Source organism: Trachypithecus francoisi, unplaced genomic scaffold (assembly GCF_009764315.1).
Source record: "Trachypithecus francoisi isolate TF-2019V2 unplaced genomic scaffold, Tfra_2.0 Lachesis_group17, whole genome shotgun sequence".
In the NCBI taxonomy this organism is placed as follows: domain Eukaryota; kingdom Metazoa; phylum Chordata; class Mammalia; order Primates; family Cercopithecidae; genus Trachypithecus; species Trachypithecus francoisi.
The window spans coordinates 4966469-4989345 of NW_022681462.1; the positions used below are offsets into that span (position 1 = coordinate 4966469).

Here is a 22877-nt window from a genome sequence, read left to right on the forward strand (position 1 = left end):
CTACTCAGGAGGCTGAGGCAGGAGAATGACGTGAACCGGGAGGCAGAGCTTACAGTGAGCCGATATCCTGCCAAGGCTGACTCCAGCCTGGGCGACAGAGCAAGACTCTTCTCAAAAAAAAAAAAAAAGGTTCCAAATATAATTGTTCAACAAGAAAAGCTGGGAGTGGTTAGTTTCAGACTTACAATAAAGTTATTTTTCTGCAGAAATTTCCTAAATAAAGGGATTTTTAAAAATTGTCATAAGTATATTTTACATTTTGTTAATACAGACTAAAAATACTTCAAAGTGGATGGGTGCTTCCCAATTCACACTTAAACTGGATTTGCATGTCCATTTCCCTTTTTATTTGGAAATAAAGTCAAACTTAAAGGAAAACTAGAAGAACTAAAGTAAGACAGAGAACACTCATCCCTTCTCTGCCAAGACTCAGATTCATTTTACTGTGAGCAGTTTACCCCATTCACTGTATTATTTGCTCTATTTTTTCTTTTTCTATTTCTTCCTCTCAAAATAATGATACAATATGATATATAACTATACACACACACATCTTCTCTAAATCATTTGAGGGGAAGCCTATTCCTATGAATGGGGACACTGTCCTACACAAAAGAGCAGTCATCAACTCCAGTGGCTCTTACACGTGTATACCTGTATCTGCCCTTCATATCTCCATGCTGCCAGGTGACTCCATGATGTCTTTTATAGCACCTGCTCCTTCCAGGACAGTATGTATTCTGTGGTTGCGTATTACATTGAGCTACCAGGTCTCTTTAGTCTCCTTTAATAAAGAACTCTTCCAAACACAACCTGTCTTTCTCTTTTATGACTTTGACATTTTTTTTTTTTGAAAGTTTTTAGTTTATTAATCTGCTCGTGAAAAATCCAAAATGGACACAGGTAGCCTTTACTGCAGCACCTTTACTCCTTCGGCTGTGATCCAATCTCCAGCTCACTTTTTGCCAGCACCAACATTGGCCTTTGCAGTCCCCCTGACTTTCTTCATTCTGTTCTTGCGTTCCTTTCATTGCTTTCTTGAGGTCTTTTTCTTCTCATACAGGCCATGTCTTGCAAGTCTATGTTTGGGTTCATTTTTCTTTGCATAATCCAGGGAGTCATTAATCATGCCAAAGCCAGTTGTCTTGCCACCACCAAAATGAGTTCTGAATCCAAATACGAAGATGACATCCGGTGTGGTCTTGTACATTTTGGCTAGTTTTTCCCGAATTTCTGTCTTAGGCACTGTTGCCTTCCCAGGGTGAAGAACATCAATGACCATTTGTTTCCTCTGAAGTAGTCAGTTGGTCATGAACTTTCTAGTGCGGATAGTTACAGTGTCATTCATGATGGCGGCCTATCTTCAGACAGTCAGGGAGGAAAAGAGCGACTTTGACATTTTTGAAGACATAAATCCCCATCCCCTCCCTGTTTTGTGTTTGACAATTTTGACCAAGTTGTTTTGTTTGAGATAGGGTCTCACTCTGCAGCCCAGGCTGGAGTGCAGTGGCATAAACATAGTTCACTGCAGCCTCCACCTCTTGGGCTCAAGTGATCTTTCCGCCTTGGCCTCCCAAGTAATTAGGACTACGGGGATATGCCACCATGCCCAGCTAATTTATTTTTTGTTTTTCAATTTTTTGTAGATGGAGTCTCCCTATGTTGCCCAGGCTGGTCTTGAACTCCTGGGCCCAAGTGATCCTCCTGCCTCAGCCTCCCAAAGTACTGGGATTACAGGCATGTGCCACTATCTCTGTTTTTACTTTGCAATAAAAATATTCTTATATCTGCAATACTATTATCTTATTCAAATTTATAGATGTTTCTATAAATTTTTAACAGTTTGTTTTTACTTAAAACGTACATCTCAAATTAGCTGGGTGTGTGGCAGGCACGTGTAATCCCAGCTACTCGGGAGAGTGAGGCAGGAGAATCGCTTGAAGCCAGGAGGTGGAGGCTGCAGTGAGCTGAGATTGAATCACTGCAGTTCAGCCTGTGTGACAGTGCGAGATTCCATCTCAAAAAAAAAGTACCTCTCTCTGAAAATGTAAGCAAATAAGAAAATTATCTAACTTAGACAATTGTGATTCTAAATAAAACTTTTCAGAAATGCATATAGAAATATATTAATCATATAGCATATTAGAATAAGCACTGCCAAACGCTTCTGGGATCATGATCTCTTTTTGTGTGAGTCCATGTGCCATTCAAGTCTCTAAGATATTCGCTCCCTTCCCCTCTCCCCTCTTTCCCTCTCTCTCCCTATCTTAGTCCATTTGGGATGCTGTAACAAAATCGCTACCGCCTGATAGCTTTTAAGTAACATGAATTTACTTCCCACAGTTCTGGAAGCTGGGAAATCCAAGATCAAGGCACCAGAAGGCTTGGTGTCTGGGGAGGGGGTTCACACTGTGTCTTCACAAGGCGGATGGGGAGAGGGAGCTCTCTGGCGTCTCTTTCTAAGGGCACAAATCACCATCAGGAAGGCTCCACCCTCATAATCTATTCACCTCCAGGGAATCCACCTCCAGGGAATCCACCTCCAGTAATATCACCTTAGGGGGTTGTATTAGTCCATTTTCACTCTGCCATTAATATAAAGAACTTCCCTGAGACTGGGCAATTAATAAAGGATAGAGATTTATCTGACTCATGGCTCTGCATGGCTGGGGAGGCTGCAGGAAACTTACAATCATGGTGGAAGGCTAAGGGGAAACAGGCACCTTCCTCACAAGACAGCAGGACAGACAGAGTGTGTGAAAGAGGAACTATCTAACACTTATAAAACCATCAGATCTCGTGAGAACTCACTCACTATCATGAGAACAGCATGGAGGAAAACCAACCCCATGATCCAATCACCTCCCTCCCTTGACACATGGGGATTATGATTTGAGATGAGATTTGTGTGGGGACACAGGGCCAAACCGTATCAGGGTTAGAATTTCAACAATGAATTTGGCAAGGGAACATAAGTATTCACACCATAGCACTCCCTCTCTCTATTCTCTTTCTCTGTCTCTCTGTCTCTCTCTCACACACACACACACACACACACACACACACACACAGAGACTTTCTAATGATCTTTCGGGTATAAATGGATGCTAACCTCTGGGGCCTCTGTCTGGTCTTGGGTCTTAGTAGTATGATTTCAGGCACCATCAATACTAATCTGATCTCTGGCTTTGCCTAAGTTAGAGTCTTCATAAATTTTAATTCAAAGAAAGTAAACAAATTTACATTCTTTCTACCTTGTCTTAGCTCAGGCTGCTATAACAAAATACCACAGACTGAGTGCCTTAACCTATAGAAGTTCTTCTCATGGCTCTGGAGGCTGGAAGTCCAAAATCAAGGGGCTAGCAAATGTGATGTCTAGTGAGGGTTCTCTTCTTGGCTTGCAGACACGGCAGAAAGGATAAGCTCTCTGGTGACTGTCCCTCTCCTTATAAAGGGAACAGCCCTATAGGATCAGGGCCCTGCCCTTATGGCGTCAGTTAACCTTAGTTACCTCCCTGCAGGCACTATCTTCAAATATAGTCACGCTGGAGGTCACAGCTTTAACACAGTAAGTTAGGGGACAGGGGGACACATTCTGTCCACAACATAACTTAACTTTTGCTATTAATACAGAATACTGAAATCTGGCTTTCCAGGTTGCACATGAAGTTAAAACCAAACAGAAAAAGTCGTTTGGCCAGGCACGGTGGCTCACGCCTGTAATCTCGCCACTTTGGGAGGCCAAGGCAGTTGGATCACAAGGTCAGGAGTTCATGACCAGCCTAGCCAACACAGTGAAACTCCGTCTCTACTAAAAACACAAAAATTAGCCGGGCGTAGTGGTGTGCGCCTGTAGTGCCAGCTACTCTGGAGGCTGAGGCAGGAGAATAGCTTGAACCCGGGAGGCAGAGCTTGCAGTGAGCTAAGATAGCACCACTGCACTCCAGCCTGGGCAAGAGAGCCAGACTCCGACTCAAAAAAAAAAACAAGAAAAAAGAAAAAGCCGTTATTACAGTGAGATACACATCTCGTCAAAGAGAACCTTCCAGTTCTACAAGAGGTTCTCCAACCCCTTTTCTCCTCAAATCTAAATGTTTTATTTGGCTAAACGAAGACAACCAAAAGGCTGAAAGACAAAACAACATCTCCTTAATACAGACCTTTTTGTTACAAGCCATCTGAATAGCAGAAAACAGAATTGTAGCTCAACTAAAAAAAAAAAAAAAAAAAAGCCACCACCAACCTCACCTAACAGTAATCCCGTGTAATATACCAAATGTAGGGGTGATCACTGTTGGCCTCACCTGGCTGTGAAGCTACCTCAGATGGTCTACGTGGAGGCGCAGGTGGCAGTAAGGAGCAGGTCACGTGAATTCATCACATTCAGCCATATGCACTGGCCAAACACTGAGCGGGGAACAATTCAAACCAACTGCCCGCCATCTGGGAGCACAGGCCCTGGCCCGAGTTCAGGGAAGGGCTGGAATTCCCCAGCTCTCTAGGGATCCTCACTTCCCAGGCCCTCCTGATAACATGAGCAGATTGCAAAAACACGGGCAGCTTGCGGATTTCTGCCGTCGTTTTTCCCTCAAGCAATGTTTGTTCTTCATGTAGATTTTGGAATTTGATTTTGTTTGGACGTTTGTCTCATACAGGTCTCCTGTTGAGATTTGGTTTTTTGGTTTTTGTTTTTTTGAGAAGGGTCTCACGGTCACCCTGGCTTGGTTCACTGCAACCTCTGCCTCCAGGGCTCAAGTGATCCTCCAACCTCAGCCTCCCAAGTAGCTGGGACTACAGGCAGGCACCACCACACCTGGCTAATTTTTGTATTTTTTCGTAGAGAGAGGGTTTCACCATGTTGCCTTGGCTGGTCTGCAACTCCTGGACTCAAGTGATTGGAAGGCAGAAGTGCTGAGATTACAGCGTGAGCCACTGGCCTGGACTCATGTTGAAATTTGATCTCCAGTGTTGGAGATGGAGCCTGGTGGGAGGTGTTTGGGCCACGGGGGTGGATCCTTCATAAAAGGTTTGATGCTGTCTTGGTGGTAATGAGTGAGTTTTCACTCTATTAGTTCCTAGAAGAACTGATTGTTAAAAACAGCCTAGCACCTCCCCCCACCCTCACCATGTGATCTGTGTACACAGGGGCTCCCCTTCACCTTCCATCGTGAGTGGAAGCTTCCTGAGGCCTCACCAGAAGCAGATGCCAGAACCATGATTCCTGTACAGCCTGTAGACCTGCAAACCAAGTAAAATTCTTTTCTTTATAAATTACCCCACCTCAAGTCTTCTAAAGGACTGAGAGAGAACCAAATCCCCATATTAACAGGCAGCTACACTATACTGGGATTAAACATGGTCCAATTTGGAACCTGGGTGAGCATCAAAGCCTTCCTTTACCTCAAAAGTCTAAGAGAAGCGGCTGGGCACGGTGGCTCACGCCTGTAATCCCAGCACTTTGGGAGGCCGAGGCAGACGGATCATGAAGTCAGGAGATCGAGATCATCCTGGCTAACACAGTGAAACCCCGTCTCTACTAAAAATACAAAAAAATTAGCCAGGTGTGGTGGCGGGCACCTGTAATCCCAGCTACTTGGGAGGCTGAGGCAGGAGAATGGTGTGAACCCGGAAGGCAGAGCTTGCAGTGAGCCGAGATCGCACCACTGCACTCCAGCTTGGGCGACAGAGCAAGACTCTGTCTCAAAGGAAAAAAAAAAAAAAAAAATCTAAGGGAAGCTACAGGTTAAAATAAAAACACACAAGTATGCACACTTGTGCACACATACAGTTTTGGGACACTGGATTTACCAAGATCTAGTCTGACCCTTCACTCCAGCCAAACCCTTGCCATGGCTGAATCCTTGATGATGGACGGTCACAAACTACATATTTTGTAAGCAATCTTAATGCCTTGCTTACATTTCACATTTATTTTTAATTATAATAATGAAACAGCAATATAACAGATACTCAGAACCCATTTAACTCTCTATGCTCCCGTGGTGGGTAAAATACCTACATCTCCATCTGAGGCTGTGCAATGCTGTTTATGTCTTTTTAAAGTGTTTCTGTCATGCAAACACTGTTTTTGAAGTGAGAAAGCCCAGAAGCTGCTTCTAAACCATTCATCAATAGGCAAATCCCTTTTTTCTTTCATCTTTTTTTTTTTTTTTTGAAACCATTTGGCTTTTGTCGCCCAGGCTGGAGTGCAATGGCGCGATCTCGGCTTATCACAACCTCCGCCTCCCAGTTTCAAGCGATTCTCCTACCTCAGCCTCCCAAGTAGCTGGGATTACAGGTGTGCGCCACCACGCCCAGCTAATTTTTGTATTTTTAGTAGAGATGGGGTTTCACCATGTTGGTCAGGCTGGTGTCGAACTCCTGACCTCCAGGGATCCACCCACCTGAGCCTCCCAAAGTGCTGGGATTACAGGAGTGAGCCACAACGCCAGATGGAAAATCCCATTTTAAGAATGCCACTACATTTCTTTATTAAAACTTCCCAACATCCCAACCAATGAGCCACAAATTTATCTCAAATCCTGTGAAAGTTATCCAATAATTCAGGATAGCCCAACTTCCTGGTCAGCCTACTTAATTCACTGAAATGACTTTTTTTTTTGAGACAGAGTCTCGCTCTGTCGCCCAGGCTGTAGTGCAGTGGCGCCATCTTGGCTCACTGCAAACTCCGCCTCCTGCGTTCACGCCATTCTCCTGCCTCAGCCTCCCAAGTAGCTGGGACTACAGGTACCCACCACCATGCCCGGCTAATTTTTTGTATTTTTAGTAGAGATAGGGTTTCAACGTGTTAGCCAGGATGGTCTCCATCTCCTGACTTCATGATCCGCCCACCCCTGCCTCCCAAAGTGCTGAGATTTGAAATTACTTTTAATCTGTATTGTCCTTCTGGAAACATTTTTTGAATCCTGAGAGTATTATTTCTAACAAAATACTAAACACATCTAAGCTGAGAAACATACTGAGTGGAGCCACATCAGATTCCTACCAGCATTTACACCAGACAAGACAGTTCAGGGGCATCCTACATGCAGGCTCCATGTGACATGAAATGCCAAACAAGTAATATTACATATTTAAGCTGCCACAGTCTCCTCAAAGAACTCTTTTTGCCAGGTGAAAACATCACTGTCTAGTGCTAAGCCAACAGGCTTGGGTTCTGTATGAGTTCATTCTCTTTCTGCTATAAAGAAATACCTGAGACTGGGTAATTTATAAATAAAAAGTTTAATTGGCTTACGGTTCCACAGGCTGTACAGGAAGCATGGCTGGAGAGGCCTCAGGGAGTGTTTACTCCTGGCGGAAGACAAAGTGAGAGCAGGCATCTTCATATGACCAGAGCAGGAGGAAGAGGGAGAGGGGGAAGGTGCCACACACCTTTAAAGAACCAGACCTTGGAAGAACTCTTACCATGAGAACAGCACCAACGGGGAAATCCACCCTCATGATCCCATCACCTCCCACTAGGCCCCACTTCCAATGCTGGGGATTACAATTCGACATGAGAATTGGGTAGGGACACAGATCCAAACCATATCAGGTTCCACTTAGTTAACTGTTTTGGTGGTAAAAGAAAAAACATTATCCTTTACTACTCCCATTTGTGACACCAAATAGATGGGGGGTTTTCCCATACCAACCAATTCTCCAGTTCTCCAGACGCCACCTGGGTGTTGTACAATTCCATTCAATTCTGACACTCACCACCTGGAAGAAGTGCAAGTTAAAGGCTCGGTCCCACAAGACTGGCCCCATTTCAGACGCCAATCACAAGCCCAGGGGTGTCACCTGCACTTCTGAACAACCAGCTGCAAGTCAGGGGTTCCCATAACCCCCTCCTCAGCTTTGATAATCTGCTGGGATGACTCCCAGAAACACATTTCCCAGCTTATTATGTAATCAACAATATGATCAAGGACACAGAGGACAGCCAGATGAAGAGATACACAGGGCGAGGGGTATTAGAGGGGACGTGGCACTTCTATGCCCTCTCTGGGTGGCACAGAACACCACCCAGGTGGTGAACACCCTCCATGTGTTCAGCAGCCCTGGAGCTCCCCAAATCCTAGAGTCCAGGGATTCTTAAGGAGGCCTCACCACCACCACCTGAGCATGACTCATCATTAATCTCCAGCCCCTGCCCCTTCCCAGAGGACGGAGGTGGGTCTGAAATCCCCAAATTTCAAATCCATTCTTGCTGGTGACCAGTCTCCACCCAGGAGCCCACCAAGAGTCACCTCATTAGAACAAAAGATGCTCCCATCACCCAAGAAATTCCAAAGGATTAGGAGTTCTGTGCCAGGAGCAAGCAGCAGAGGCCAAATGAGAAACACATTTCTTAATATGTCACAAGTAGCCAGAGAAATTCTTTCATGCTTTTTTTTTTTTCCCCAATAGTGAGTACTAACCTCATTTCTAAAACTACATTCCTCAGGAACTGGCTCCTGAGGTTCCCTCACCTAGACGCCTGATCTACTCCCTCGGCCTATTCAAATCTCTCCCCGGCCCGTCTCAAGACCCAGCAGCTCGGCCCCAAATCTACACTTGCGGATCCAGCATTCAACAGAGACTCCATTGACAAATAACAAATACGTATCAAAAAAAAAAAAAAACACCACCACATCCCACCTTGAGAGAGCTGCCTCCATCCGCCATCCCTACTTCCAATCCACCCTCCGGTCTCCAGCCCGCTCCCATGCCTCATCTCCCTGCACCCAAGCTGCTGTGGCTGAGGTCTCCAAGGTCTTCCTAGCCTTTTCCGTACTGCAACGCAGAGCGGACCCCTCCCTCCTTCTCACATACACTTCCTCCTGGCTTTAGGGAAAATACACTGCTGAGGCCCTCCTGCCCCTTGTCCATGCTTCAGTCCCCTCTGCCCTTTCCTCCTCTATAAGCCTTTCTAGACAACTCCCAGGTATTCCAGACTTAACTCGTCCAAAACAGACTCGCAGAGGCCTCGGGACCTTTGCACATGCCATTTCCTCTGCTCAGAGGGCTCTTTTCCCAACTTCTCACCAGCTACCACCCTCCTGCACACCATGCAGGTCTCAGTGGAGATCATGGCTCCTCAGAGACAGCTCCCCTGGTGTTCCCACGCAAATTCATTTCCTTCTTACTCTCTCTCGCATCCGCTGGCACTCACCACCATTGGTAACTCAGTGTTTCGTGGCTTACTATCACCCCACGCCCACGACTATAAAGTCCACCTCTCCAGACTATAAGCTGCATGACAGCACAGGGCCTGGCACTGCGGAATAAAATGCTCTTTGGGTTTCTTTCTGCTGCTTTATCTACGAGTAATTTCATTGATTTAACCAACGTATCTAGAAAACATAACAGTCTGAAGCATAAAACCTCCCCCACAGCAAAAACTTTTATTATTTTTATTGCAATCATTGCTATTGTTAATAAACTGAGGTTAATAAACTGAGACTCTATAAAGAGTGGGTTATGGTCACAGAACCCCTCTTTAAAGTTGAGAAAGAAAACAGATCAGGAGCTTACAACTCTAAATCTATTTTCTCTATTGAGAGAGGGAATAAAATCCAGAATAGATACCTTTAATTTCAAATAAAAGTACCTGACTAAATTAGATGCGTTTCTGATAACAGTTTTAAAAGCTTCTGTAAAATGACACACCCCACGCATGCTAGACATTTTGAAGGCTAAATATAGCACACTGAGAGGACAAATAGCTGACACACAGGCATCCGGGGAAAATCACAGCCCCTAGGTAATGAAGGGACACAGCTTCAATGCCTTCATGATCGCCACTACCCAAATAGAGTTGCCAACCAGAAAAAAACGCCAAGCTCTCCTTAAGTTTAGATTCTGTCTGCATTACATCAACGTTACAGGTGCATGTCAATTAGGATATAATTCTGCAAGGCTCACGAAAAACATAAACAGCTCCCTTAGCCCTTGCTGCTCGCTCCCACTTACCAGCTCCCCAAAGGCAACCTCTTCCATCTCTTAATGGATTATTTTTGTATCCACCTTCACATCTCCAAATAACACATCTATAGTACTACTTTTTTTTTTTTTTTGGAGACAGTTTCACTCTTGTCCCCAGGCTGCAGTGCAATGGCACAATCTCGGCTCACTGCAACCTCCGTCTCCCAGGTTCAAGCGATTCTCCTGCCTCAGCCTCCCAAGTAGCTGGGATTACAGGGACGCACCACCATGCCCAGCTAATTTTTTTATTTTTAGTAGAGACGAGATTTCACCACGTTGGCCAGGCTGGTCTCAAACCTTCGACCTCAGATGATCCACTCACCTCAGTCTCCCAAAGTGTTAGGATTACAGGCGTGAACCACCGCACCTGGCCTACTTCTTGGATATTTAGTGTAGGCATTAGCTGTCAACTTTCAGAAGTAGAGGCTTTAGCTCCCTTTCATGGACTACCACCCACCACCCAACACTCACACCCCAGTTATGCAATAATTTTGGTTACATCATGAGTCAGTATTTACATTATTATAACTACAAAAACACTAGCAAGAGCTGAGTTTTGCAGTAAAACTACAATACTTTTTCCACCCTATACAACTTTTTATTTTCCCCGGATTTAACAACTATCCCAGAATTTCTGGCTTACTCAGCTTTCCATCTATGGATAATCTACCCACAAATTCTCCCCTGATGTACGGATCTTCATTCAGTATATGCAAACACACTGCACAGTCTATCACTTTCTTTTCTCCTAGAAGTTGTCCTGCAGCCTCCTGCCAGGCTCCAATCTAGACTGAACGCTGGGCTGGGGGAGGGAAGGAGGGAGGTTCTCACTGACATCTCAGGATTTCCCTTCACCATCATCTTAGAGATTCCCCTCCAAGCAGCTCTTCTTAAACAAGTAACAACAAGAACTCCGAAGGAAAAAGATCTTGCCAGAAAAGGTCTAGGTAAATTAATTAATTAAAACAAAAGGGAAAAGACTGATACATCTGACGGCATGAAAATTAACAAATGTGAGTTCTTCAAAAAAAACCTACAAGGAAAATAAAAGCCTAACTTAAAAAAAAATACATATGGCCGGGCGCGGTGGCTCAAGCCTGTAATCCCAGCACTTTGGGAAGCCAAGACGGGCGGATCACGAGGTCAGGAGATGGAGACCATCCTGGCTAACATGGTGAAACCCCGTCTCTACTAAAAAATACAAAAAACTAGCCGGGCGAGGTGGCGGCGCCTGTAGTCCCAGCTACTCAGGAGGCTGAGGCAGGAGAATGGCGTGAACCCGAGAGGAGGAGCTTGCAGTGAGCTGAGATCCGGCCACTGCACTCTAGCCTGGGTGACAGAGCAAGACTCCGTCTCAAAAAAAAATAAAAAAATAAAAAAAACATACAATTGAAAAAGAATACAGAAAAACCACACATGAAGGCACACACACACACGGCTCGTTAAAAAAACTAAAGAAAAAGATAACCCAACACATAAAAAATTCTCATCCCTATTAGTAATAATGAGAAATAGTATCTTAGTGGTTCTAAGATACTATGTAAATACCTACCAGATTGGCAAAAAGTAATATCTCTGACAATAGCAAGCATTAGCAAGGATGTACCACCGTGGGAAGTTTTTTCTTAGAGACAGTGGTCTCACTATGTTGCCCAGGCTGAACTTAAACTCCTGGGTTCAAGCAATCCACCTGCCTCAGCCTCCCAAGTAGATAGGATTATAAGTGTGCACCACCATGCTCTGCTTGGAAACCATTTGGAATTATCTAGAAAGGGTGAAAATGCACATTGCTATGACCCAGTATTAGGGCTGTTCACAAATGTCCCAGTTCTCCCTCAGAAAAGACCCATGCTGACCCACATTGAATATACAGCATGATGGAGAAATAAATTTATGTGTCGAGGTATTTGTTACTGCAGCCATAACCTAACTCATCCTGATAGATACACCCAACAAGGTCACTCATAGAAATATTCTCTACAGAAATGTATACCTGTGTGAACACAATAGAAAAATGTTCACAGCAGCTTTCTCTACTAAAACAACTAGATCTATAAGCCTTTCCAGACAACTCCCAAGTATCCCACCAAATATCCACGGACAGGAGAATGAATAAATAATAATATATTCACTCAGTGGATTACTATACACCCATGAAAATGAACGAACTATGGTGGCTACCATGGTTCAAAGGGAGAAAAATATAATGCAGGGGGCAGGGTGATCAAGTGACAGAAAAATACATAAAGTATGAATAAAAGTATATTTTGTAATAAAGTTACAAAAATACACAAAACCAAACTTATGTATTGATTAGGAATACATATAAATGTGTTAAAACTACAAAGAAAAGCAAGTCAGTATTAACACATAATTCAGGGTAGTGGTACCGGCAAGGAAGGGAGGGAAATGTAATCAGGAAAACACAGAAGGGGGTCTTCCCAGGCATAGGATATACTCTTATTTTTTTAGTTACAGGTGGTATATATATAGTGTTTGCTCCATTACCTACAACTTACCTTAAATACACTCACGCACACTGAAAAGCTCGCAACTAAAAAACAAACCACAAAATGCAGTACCTTTTCATAAGGATAAGGATAGCTTATTAACACACTATTTTATTGTTTATCTTTCTTTCCTCTTTTTTTTTTTTTTTTTTTTTCTTGAGATAGAGTCTTGCCCTGTTACCCTGAGTGGAGTGCAATGGCGAGATCTCGGCTCACTGCAACCTCCGCCTCCCAGGTTCAAATGGTTCTCCTGTCTCAGCCTCCCAAGTGGCTGGGACTACAGGCACCTGCCACTACGCCCAGCTCAGTTTTGTATTTTTAGTAGAGACGGGGTTTCACCATGTTGGCCAGGCTGGTCTCGAACTCCTGACCTTGTGATCCGCCCACCTTGGCCTCCCAAAGTGCTGGGATTACAGACATGAGCCATCGCGCCCAGCCACCTTTCCTTTTTTTTTTTTTTTTTTAAGTAAAAAGCAGGAAGCAGGAAAATAACAAAATCCAGTAGAATGCAAGACTCACCAAATGTTATATGGATGACTCAAATTCATACATTATGTGTTTGCTGGCTGGTGATACACTAGAGGAATAAATCCGGTTCTGCATGGAATCATTTACATCAAGGTTACCAACAGGTAGTTATTTCATCCTTCCCTTCCCCCTCACCGAGAGAGAGAGAGTCTCATTTCAATGCCGAGGCTGGAGTACAGTGGTGTGATCACAGCTCACTGCAGCCTCAACCTCCAGGGCTCAGGTGATTCTCTCACCTCAGCCTCCCAAGTAGCTGGGACTACAGGCACGTGCCACCATGCTCGGCTAATTTTCTGTATTTTTTTGTAGAGACGGGATTTCGCTATGTTGCCCAAGCTGGTCTTAAACTCCTGGGCTCAAGCAATCCACCCACCTTGGCTCCCAAAGTGCTAGGATTACAGGCGTGAGCCCCCTCACCCGGCATCAATAGGTAGTCCTAACAGCTGGGCTGGTTCAGCCACAAACTACTGCTAGTCCTTAGAGCACACAGCGCTGGCGTTAAGACAATTAAGAACAACATTCTATTATTTATTCCTGCATTCTACATAATTTCCATTTTCAGGATGATACATACAAAACACTTCTCAACTGCACAGGCTCACATCTATCCATTTTACTTGGTATGTACAACTTGATATCTCCCACATGACATCTACATGAAGTCTGTACTTGATCTACTTAAGATTGTACTACTTGACGTCTACATCCATGTATTCAACAAATACTTATCAAGAGTGCTCTGGGCCGGGCGCGGTGGCTGAAGCCTGTAATCCCAGCACTTTGGGAGGCCGAGACGGGCGGATCACAAGGTCAGGAGATCGAGTCCATCCTGGCTAACACGGTGAAACCCCGTCTCTACTAAAAAATACAAAAAACTAGCCGGGCGATGTGGCGGGCGCCTGTACTCCCAGCTATGTGGGAGGCTGAGGCAGGAGAATGGCGGAAACCCAGGAGGGGGAGCTTGCAGTGAGCTGAGATCCGGCCACTGCACTCCAGCCTGGGCAACAGAGCGAGACTCCGTCTCAAAAAAAAAAAAAAAGAGTGCTCTGGTGACAAGAACCATCAGCACTAAAGGCACAGCAGAGAGGGGCACAGACCTGTGACCTCCCTCCTGGTTCACCCTAAACAGATAGAGCCTCAAAGAGCCTCTTCATGACTACAGTGGTGGGAGTAGGGGAAGGGTTAGGTACATCTCCAGGAAGTGGAGCTCAGACTGAGCCCCAAAGGTTCACAAGATTTAGCCAGATGCTTGGGGGTGGGGGAGGAGACCGGCATGAGGGGCCTTGGAGAGACAAGTGCCAACATGCTGCGGGGTCTGTGCTTAAGAGAAGGTGGAGGACAAGCAAACCAAGAGGTGGTTCAGGGGCAGCTCCTGCAACCCCTGGCAGTGATTAAAATATGCTCACGGCTGCTTTTTAATATCATGGATGCAAGTTTTTAAAAATAGGGGAAAAAAATCTATGCTGAAAAAATTACCAGATTTACTTTCATTTTAAATAAATTCCTCTTGGCCGGGCGCAGTGGCTCATGCCTGTAATCCTAGCACTTTGGGAGGCCTAGGCGGGTGGGTTGCCTGAGCTGAGGAGTTCGAGACCAGCCTGGTCAACAATGGTGAAACCCTGTCTCTACTAAAATACAAAAAATTAGCAGGGTGTGGTGGCGCATACCTGTAGTCCTACTCGGGAGGCTGAGGCAGGAGAATCCCTTGAACTCAGGAGGCAGAGGTTGCAGTGAGCCAAGATCACACCAATGCACTCCTGCCTGGGCAAGCAACACAGCAAGACTCCCATCTCCAAAAATAAAAATAAAAATAAATAAATAAATAAATTCCTCCTTTATCCAATGCCACCTAGAATGTGGAGTCCAGATCAGAAAATCCTTCTGCCTTCCCTGCTAGTAAATGAATTCTTTACAAGCTACCAGCCTCTCAATAATTGTCAGCTCTTCCTAAGGAGTTCCAATTACGCGGAAAAGGCCACCCTCCAGTATCCCACCGCCTGCACAATTTGTACCTTATATTATTTCCTGGAGTGGCACAATCCGTGCCTTGTTTGATTATCTAATTACAAATACATTGCCCTTATTATGCTCTCACTAAATGCAAGTCTTGGAAACCTCAAGGCTTTTATTAATAGATTATCAGCCCCTAAAAATGTATCAGTTATTTAACTTAATTTTTCAGATTTATGCTTCTAAAATCAACCTACTTCCTTTCTTTGTGGTTTCTTCCCTATTGTGCTTTTAAGAAAAAAAGACCACCGCACGTAAGACTCTAGAGCCAACATCTAGGACTGCTATAGAATATAACAGGCTGCCCTGTTGAGTCAAAGACTTTCACTGTTGGAGGAGACAAAATTCGCCAACAAATTCAGCTACGTGAGCAGGACTCCAGCCAACCTCAGACAGACTAGCCAAGAAATGCAACACCCATGCTGGGCTTCACCAGTTTCCAATCTTCTGATAAGAGTCCTTCTGAGCAAGCCTTGTAATCCCACATGAATCCTTAGTCTGTCAGTTTCTCCTCCCCCAGTCATTAGGACACTCTTCCAAAGGCAGTAGGTGACTTACTGGAGGCACAGCATGAGCATTCACATCAACATTTGAAACAAGTGAAGCTCCCTTTACTTACTAAGATTTGATTTAATGTGGGCAGAGTAGCCATGTGCCCAAATCCTACAAAAACACGTTTCTCTTGAGCAATACTTAGCCCAAGCTGTCATTTAAATATTTCATCTTTTAATTATACATATTAAATACTGCACTAACAGATAAGTGAAGGTTTCTTATGTCCTTTACTACAATGCAAATGTGTTTACACTTTTATTCTCAGAAGCCTTCATTCTTCAGTTTTTTAAAACTGTACCTTGCTTTTCTTCTTTCAAACCTACTAGGTGCCAAGCACAATTAAGCCCTTGAGGTATACTGATTATTTTCATTCTAAGCCTTATTTTAATCATAACCATTGTGCATTGCTGGTGGGAATGAAAAATGGTACAGCTGCTGTGGAAACCAGTTTCTAACCCTCCAAAGTAAGATTCATTATTGTCCCTTTCTTAAGGCTGAGTTATAAGTAAGGCTTAAAGAAACTGGATAAACTAAAAAGCCTCTCAGTCCAGATTCTTAATCAACAGACTTACTTACCCTGACTCCAAAGGTTGCATTTTACACTATTTTCCACTATACCATACTTCCTCCCTTCACTCTAACTGTTTAGGGAATTAGCCTATCACTACTACAAATGCAATGACAGGAACGGGGGCTTAAGGTAACCACGTTGCAAAGCAGAAAACATCAATATTTTTTCAAATTACAACTTTTAAATTGTAAGTCAATTTAGGAAAATAATTGCAAGATTATACAGGAATACATGCAATAAAACACTGAAAAATCAAATCCTTCAGAGGACACAGCTGGGTGGTGATATTTGGTCTTTTTCTTCTTTTGTATTGTACTTTAAGTTCTAGGGTACATGTGCATAACGTGCAGGTTTGTTACATATATATACATGTGCCATGTTGGTGTGCTGCACCCATTAACTCATCATTTACATTAGGTATATCTCCTAATGGTATTTGGTCTTTAGAGTAAGATTTATCCCACTCATTATTTTTCAATTGTCACACTGTAACTGTACATATTTGGCCGGGCGCGGTGGCTCAAGCCTGTAATCCCAGCACTTTGGGAGGCCGAGACGGGTGGATCACAAGGTCAGGAGATCGAGACCATCCTGGCTAATACGGTGAAACCCCGTCTCTACTAAAGAATACAAAAAACTAGCCGGGCGACGAGGCGGGCGCCTGTAGTCCCAGCCACTTGGGAGGCGGAGGCAGGAGAATGGCGTGAACCTGGGAGGCGGAGCTTGCAGTGAGCTGAGATCTGGCCACTGCACTCCAGCCTGGGCGACAGAGCCAGACTCTGTCTCAAAAAAAAAAAAAACTGTACATATTTATGGGGTACAATTTGATGTTTCAATACTCATGTTATATAATTATCCAGTTCGGGTAGTTAGCATATCCATCACCTCATACAGTTATCATTTCTTTGTGGGGAGAACATTCAAAAGTTTCTCATTCTCGTAGCTATTCTGTAATATACAGTACCACCACAGTCACCCTACTGTGCAAAAAAACAGCAGAACTTACTTCTCTTATCTAACTGTAACTCTGTACCTGTTGACCAACCTCTCCCCATCCATCTTCTCCCATCCTGGTAACCACTGTTCTACTCTCTGCTTTTATAACACCAACTTTTTTTTTAAGATTACACATATAAGTGGGATCATGCAGTATTTGTCTTTCTGTGCCTGGCTTATTTCACTTAACACGATGTCCTGCTCCAGGTTCACCTATGTTGTTGCAAATATGCCAGGCACGGTGGCTCACACCTGTAATCCCAGTGCTTTGAGAGGCCGAGGCCAAGGAGGGAGGACTGCTTAAGGTCAAGAGTTTGAGACCATGTTGTCACAAATGATAGGATTTCATTCTTTTGTATAGTTGAATACTGTTCTGTTGTATATATCTCACATTTTCTTTATTTATGTCGTTGGACACTTAGGTCGATTCCGTCTCTTGGGTATTGTAAATAGTGATGCAGTAAACACAGGAATGCAGGTATCTCTTCAACATACTGATTCCATTTTCTTTGAATATATACCCAGTAGCAGGACTGCAGGATCATGCGGCAGTTCCATTTTCAGTTTTTTGAAGATCCTCCATACTGTTCGCCATAGTGGCTATATTAACTTACAATCCTACCAAGTGTGCGAGCGTTCCCTTTTCTCCATATCCTCATCAATCCGTCTTTCCTTTGTCTTTTCAATAATAGCCATTCTAAGAAAAACATTAATTAAATAAACAAGTAATAGCCATTCTAACGGGAGTGCGGTATTTCCTTATGGTTTTGACGTGCCTTTCCCTGATGATTAGTGATGCCGGGCATGTTTGATGTACCTGGTGGTTGAAGTAATCTGAATTGTATGAGAAAGTGAGAAGGAACTACGGAGAAAAATAAACCTGGAGATGTGAAGAGAGGGAGAGAGAGAGAGAGCATGTATATGCATGTATATAAGCAGGAGGGTCGATTTTAATCCTCAAGGAAACAAAAGCGGATAGTATTTCTGAAGCTAGCCATTTGTATGTCTTCTTCTGAAAAAATGTCTATTAACGTCTTTTGCTCATTTTTCAATCCAGTTATTAGGTTTTTTGCTCTTGAGCTATTTAAGTTCCTTATTATCCCACTTACTTGAAGTGCTTCAGAGACCCTGGGAGAGGGGGCAGCGATGTTGTGTATTCTTTCTCTGCAGTCTCTTTCCCACATGCTAACATCTCAGGCTCTTTGTTTTCCCAGAGCTGGCTGAACTTGTTACAAGTGGCTGGAGACTGTATCAAAGTGAAGGCTGTATAACTTTACTTCCTTTCCAGAGTAGCAAAATCACTTCTGCAAGCAGAAGTTCGGAAACATCTCATAATCCCGAATTCCGCCATGCTATGCTCTAACCTGAGGAAAAGATGGGCACCTCCCTAGCAGTGCTCAGAGCCCAAGAGGTTAACAATGGCAGCCACATCTGCACCCGCCCTTTCTGGCCACCAGAGAAGTTAGTGTGACGATCCGCCCCCCTCAAAAGAGGGAGCTACAAAAAAAAAAAAAGACCGGAGGAAACTACTGTGTTTCCCACCCACACCCCTCCAGCTTTCCATAATGGTCAGATTGCCAGGTAAACAGGAAGCTGAGAAGAGACAGGGGATGTTCCTGTTCCAGGCAATCAGTCCAAAACGCTGGGCCTCTACTCCCACCCAACTTTTAGGAAAAAAGTGGGATCCATCATCCATGCATATAGTCACCCATCCATTGGTCCTACAAATGTTTCCTGAGCAAATATGCTGGGCACTACTACAGGTAAATAAATACCTGTCCTCGTAGAACAGGAAATTTAGCATTGAAACAAATAAACTGGTATATTGTATGAGAAAGTGAGAAGGAACTACGGAGAAAAATAAACCTAGAGATGTGAAGAGAGGGAGAGAGAAAGAGAGAGAGCATGTATATGCATGTATATAAGCAGGAGGGTCGATTTTAATCCTCAAGGAAACAAAAGCGGATAGTATTTCTGAAGCTAGGCAATTCAGATTACTTCCACCACCCGATCTCCTCTGTCTAGACTGCTATTAATACAAATTCAGCATCACAATAAAGGAAAAGAGACGTTTATTGATCACTGCTCTCTTACATTTTACTTCCAATCCCCCTTAGGCCACCACTGCTTGCTTCCCTCCAAACAAAAGTCTACAACCTGCCAGAATGCGTATCACTGGAGCCCCCATTCCTTTCATAAACTCAATCTAGGTTTTAAACTCTTAAATTGCTAAAAATCTGCCACATCAGAATTCCACATTTTCCAAACCCCGCCACCACCACAGAGCTGCCCTGTTTTCCATAGGTCTTGACTTTACAATTCTAAGTGGCCCCATGAAGACCAGCTCCCCACAGTACACGGGGCAGGTCAGCACCGCTTCATCCGCACTGGCTTCCCAGTGAAATGCTCAAAGGTCAAGTGTCTGGCTGCAGATGTCACCCTTCCCAATCAACAGGGTCTCCAAGAAATACATCAAGTGTCCTCTGTCTTTCTGTAGACTTTTCCTCCTTTATGGTTGATCTTGTTGCCCTTAAGCATAAGAAAATTCTGCACATTCACAGTAAGTCCAAACCAAAGTAAATACCAAAGAATGCCAAAGCCACAGGTACAGTAACAAACATGGGACCTGCTTGACCTGGGAATGAAACAGGGAGGGAATTCACTGAGTTCATCACAGAGAGACTCTGGACAACAGAGTCAGAAACCCTCTGGACAGGAAGCGGGCTTGAAGCCAGACCAGGCATCCTAAGGGCCAGCTCTGCCCTCCGTATCTGGACCCATCTCACCCACGAACTAGATGGTGAATCGGGAAGGTAGCCGGCCCTCACCGCCTGCTCTCCCGCCTCTTTCCACAGCAGCGAACAGAGTATCCTACATATGTGCACAGAACTAAGTGAATGAATGAGTGTTTATGGGATAAACTGTCCTTATGCTTCTCACTTCACAAATCCTCAGGCCTTGTCCTCACTGTCCACTAAATGAAACATTTATAGACCAGGAACACTGCTAAATGCACCACAAATAAAGATACACTGCCCTCAAAGAAAAGGAGGGACGACAAATTCCTGCCTCTTCGCCTCTGATGCCTCTTCCCAGGGCACCACCTACCTCCATTTCCTGAGAGCCTGGGCACTAAGCACCACGGTGCCTCATGGGGCCCAACAAGGCCACTGTGGCCCCTGTCTCCTGCACAACTCCCTCCCTCAAAGCTCAAAACAGCTCCCGGAGCAGGCCCACGTGCCACCCAAGTTGCCCAAGTTGAGTCCCTGTTGCCACTCAACAGTACCACTGGTTACCAAAGCACCCTACACCTATCTGCCTCCATTCAGAATCCTAACTACCCTCTGCCCCTTCCATGGGGAACCCTCAGCTGCCTACAGCTCCCTCCATGCAGCGTCCTGCCAACTCCCACCCACTCACCCGATCTCCGTGTAAGTCGGCCCTCCTCTAACAAAACCAACTGCCAGCTTTCTCAGAAGCTAAAGTCCAGCAAAAACCAGTCCCTTTGCACTTTGTTCTGTGGTTTCCAGGCGTGTTAGTACGTACATCTCCTACCAGACTCAACCTCAGAAGCGCCTTCCCTAGACTGGTCTGAGAGCAGAAAAATCCGCCAACCACTACCCCCAGGACCTAACCTAGATCCTTTGACTTCTCTGGTCTCTGTCTTCTTCTTAGTAGAACAGGAACGAGACAGGAGATCTAAGGTCCCTTTTATTCAGATTCCAAAATCGTAAAGAAAAATCATATAAGTCTCCTAGATACAAATGAAAGTCCAATTGTTCCTTCACTGACCTGTTTAAACAGGTGTCCTAGCTACTGTAAGCTAGCGTCAAGATTTCAAAGAGCTTTGGATTGTAACTTTTAGAAAACAAATGCTTTGTCTTTTTCATCAACTTTACGAGCCTGAGGTTTTTTTCCTACCATTCCTCGTAAGACACTGAAAGACAGGAAAAAACTGACCTGTTCAATTTTTCTACTAAGATCACGAGCTTGCGACTCGCCCACCCTCGGTTTCCCCTCTGGCGCGGAGACAGTTCCCGCTCACCGCGGCCTCCAGAGCTGCGCCCGGCGCGCATCACCGCGCGCCCCCAGCCGCGACACCACCTGGAGCCTCCGGCGCCTCCAGATGGCCCAGTCCCGGCCGGCCCCGCGCACCCCCCTATCACCTGGCCCCGCACAGCAGCCGCGCTGCTCCAGGGCGGCCCCGCTCCAGCCGGCGTTTCTCGTTGGATTCCCAAGCCGAGTCTGGCCTCCGGCTCACCGGGCCAGGCGGCGAAGACACCTGCCTCGCCCGGAAAACGCCCGCGCCCGGGAGCCCCTCTAACACCACCTCGACGGGAACCCGCGGGAGAAATGCAGAAAAAAGGAAAACAAGCCCGCGGCAGGGCCGTCCGGGCCCCGCGCCTCCCAAGAAATCACCTCTGGCGACGCAGCCCGGGACTGGGGGCCGCGGGCCCGGAGGGGTACGAGGCCCCGGGCCCGGCCGCCGCGCCCGCCCCAGCGCGCCACTTACCGGTGAGGCGGCCGCCCCCCTCGCCGTGCCCGCGGCGCCGCTGCAGGATGAAGTAGCAGCTGCTCTTCTGGGTCACCCAAAGCTTCAGCGCGTTCTTCAGCAGCACCTCCTCGGGCTTGAGCCACATCACGGCGGTCCGGCCGCGCCCGCCGGCCCCCGCTCACATCTCCCCGGCCGACGGTCGCTGTGAGCCGAGCCCGCTCGAGAGGCGGCAGCGGCGGCGGCGGCGCGCGAGGACCACAGCCCGGCCGGTGCCCAGCGCTCTGAGAACCCGCCGGGCGCAGCCGGCGCAGCTCGCCCCGCGCACCCAGCGCAGCCCTCACGTGGCCCCGCCCCGCACCCGCCCCCGGCCCCGCCCCCGGCCCCGCCCCCGAGCGCCCCCACCCCGCGGCTCCCGCGGCGCCTCCGGGTTTCCGCGTCCCAGGCGCTCGGGCGCGCAGTTCCGGAGTGGAGGGAGGAAGTCTAATCCTGCGCCAGGCTCCCTCCCTCCCGCCCCGCCGCGCTCCCAAGGCGAACTCGGGAGAGCCGCGGTCCATGACCTCCACCTGAGACGTGGAGGAGGAACACGGAAAAAGCCTTCTTCTCGCAGCTGCAGGTTGCCCCACCGAGGGCATTTCTCATAGGGGGCGGGGGGCAGAATGCATGCCAGAAAACCTGAGTGCGCTGGGTTTAAAATAGCAACAGCAACAAAAATTACAAATAACCAAGAAATAGCATAAGAATTAAAAACAGTTATGTTCCAATGTTTTTAATACTTGGTTCACATTTTGGATGCTCTCCCCAGGGATCCGACGGCGCTGCGGAGGCGGCAGCGATATTTGGGATCCTAAAGAAAGCATCAGACCGGACTCAGCTCAGGACGTCCCTCGAGGGACCTGGTGGTACCGATAGTAGGGCCACCACGGTCGGTGCCCTGCCTAGAAATAAAACCTTTGTTCTGAGAGATATTGAAAAGCTGGAAAACATGGAATAGGCGATATGAAGAGAAGCTACAGGGAATGTAGAGGTCGGGTTTTAAATGCGTATTTCCTCAAGGATGTTGTGGAAGCAGACACAAGGTGGCTGGCCTGGAGCAGGCTGGGGGACCTCCAGAGATCTCCACAGGGAGGCAGTTACATTCAACACCCTACCTAGCAAAAGACGACAAGAACAACCCCATCAAAACATCCCTGACAAAACGTGACTGAAGTGGAAGTCAAGTCAATCCTGACCACCCCACCCG

General features: G+C 46.0%; 1 protein-coding gene and 1 pseudogene across 3 annotated transcripts in view; both read right to left on the bottom strand.

The window, feature by feature from the left end:
* The window catches only part of TBC1D8 (TBC1 domain family member 8), a 133946-nt gene extending 111961 nt beyond the window's left edge, over positions 1-21985 (bottom strand). Inside the window, exon 1 of one of the 2 annotated variants that reach the window (XM_033239049.1) lies at positions 21656-21985. In XM_033239049.1, coding sequence (XP_033094940.1) covers positions 21656-21782 — 127 coding nt within the window. In that variant the 5' untranslated portion in view covers positions 21783-21985. The remainder of the gene's footprint in view (positions 1-21655) is intronic. The other variant, XM_033239048.1, reaches the window with a different exon arrangement.
* LOC117099648 lies at positions 841-1363 on the bottom strand (annotated as a pseudogene). Its single transcript, XR_004443924.1, has one exon. The product of XR_004443924.1 is annotated as a 40S ribosomal protein S24-like (transcript).
* Positions 21986-22877: the final 892 nt, after the last annotated feature.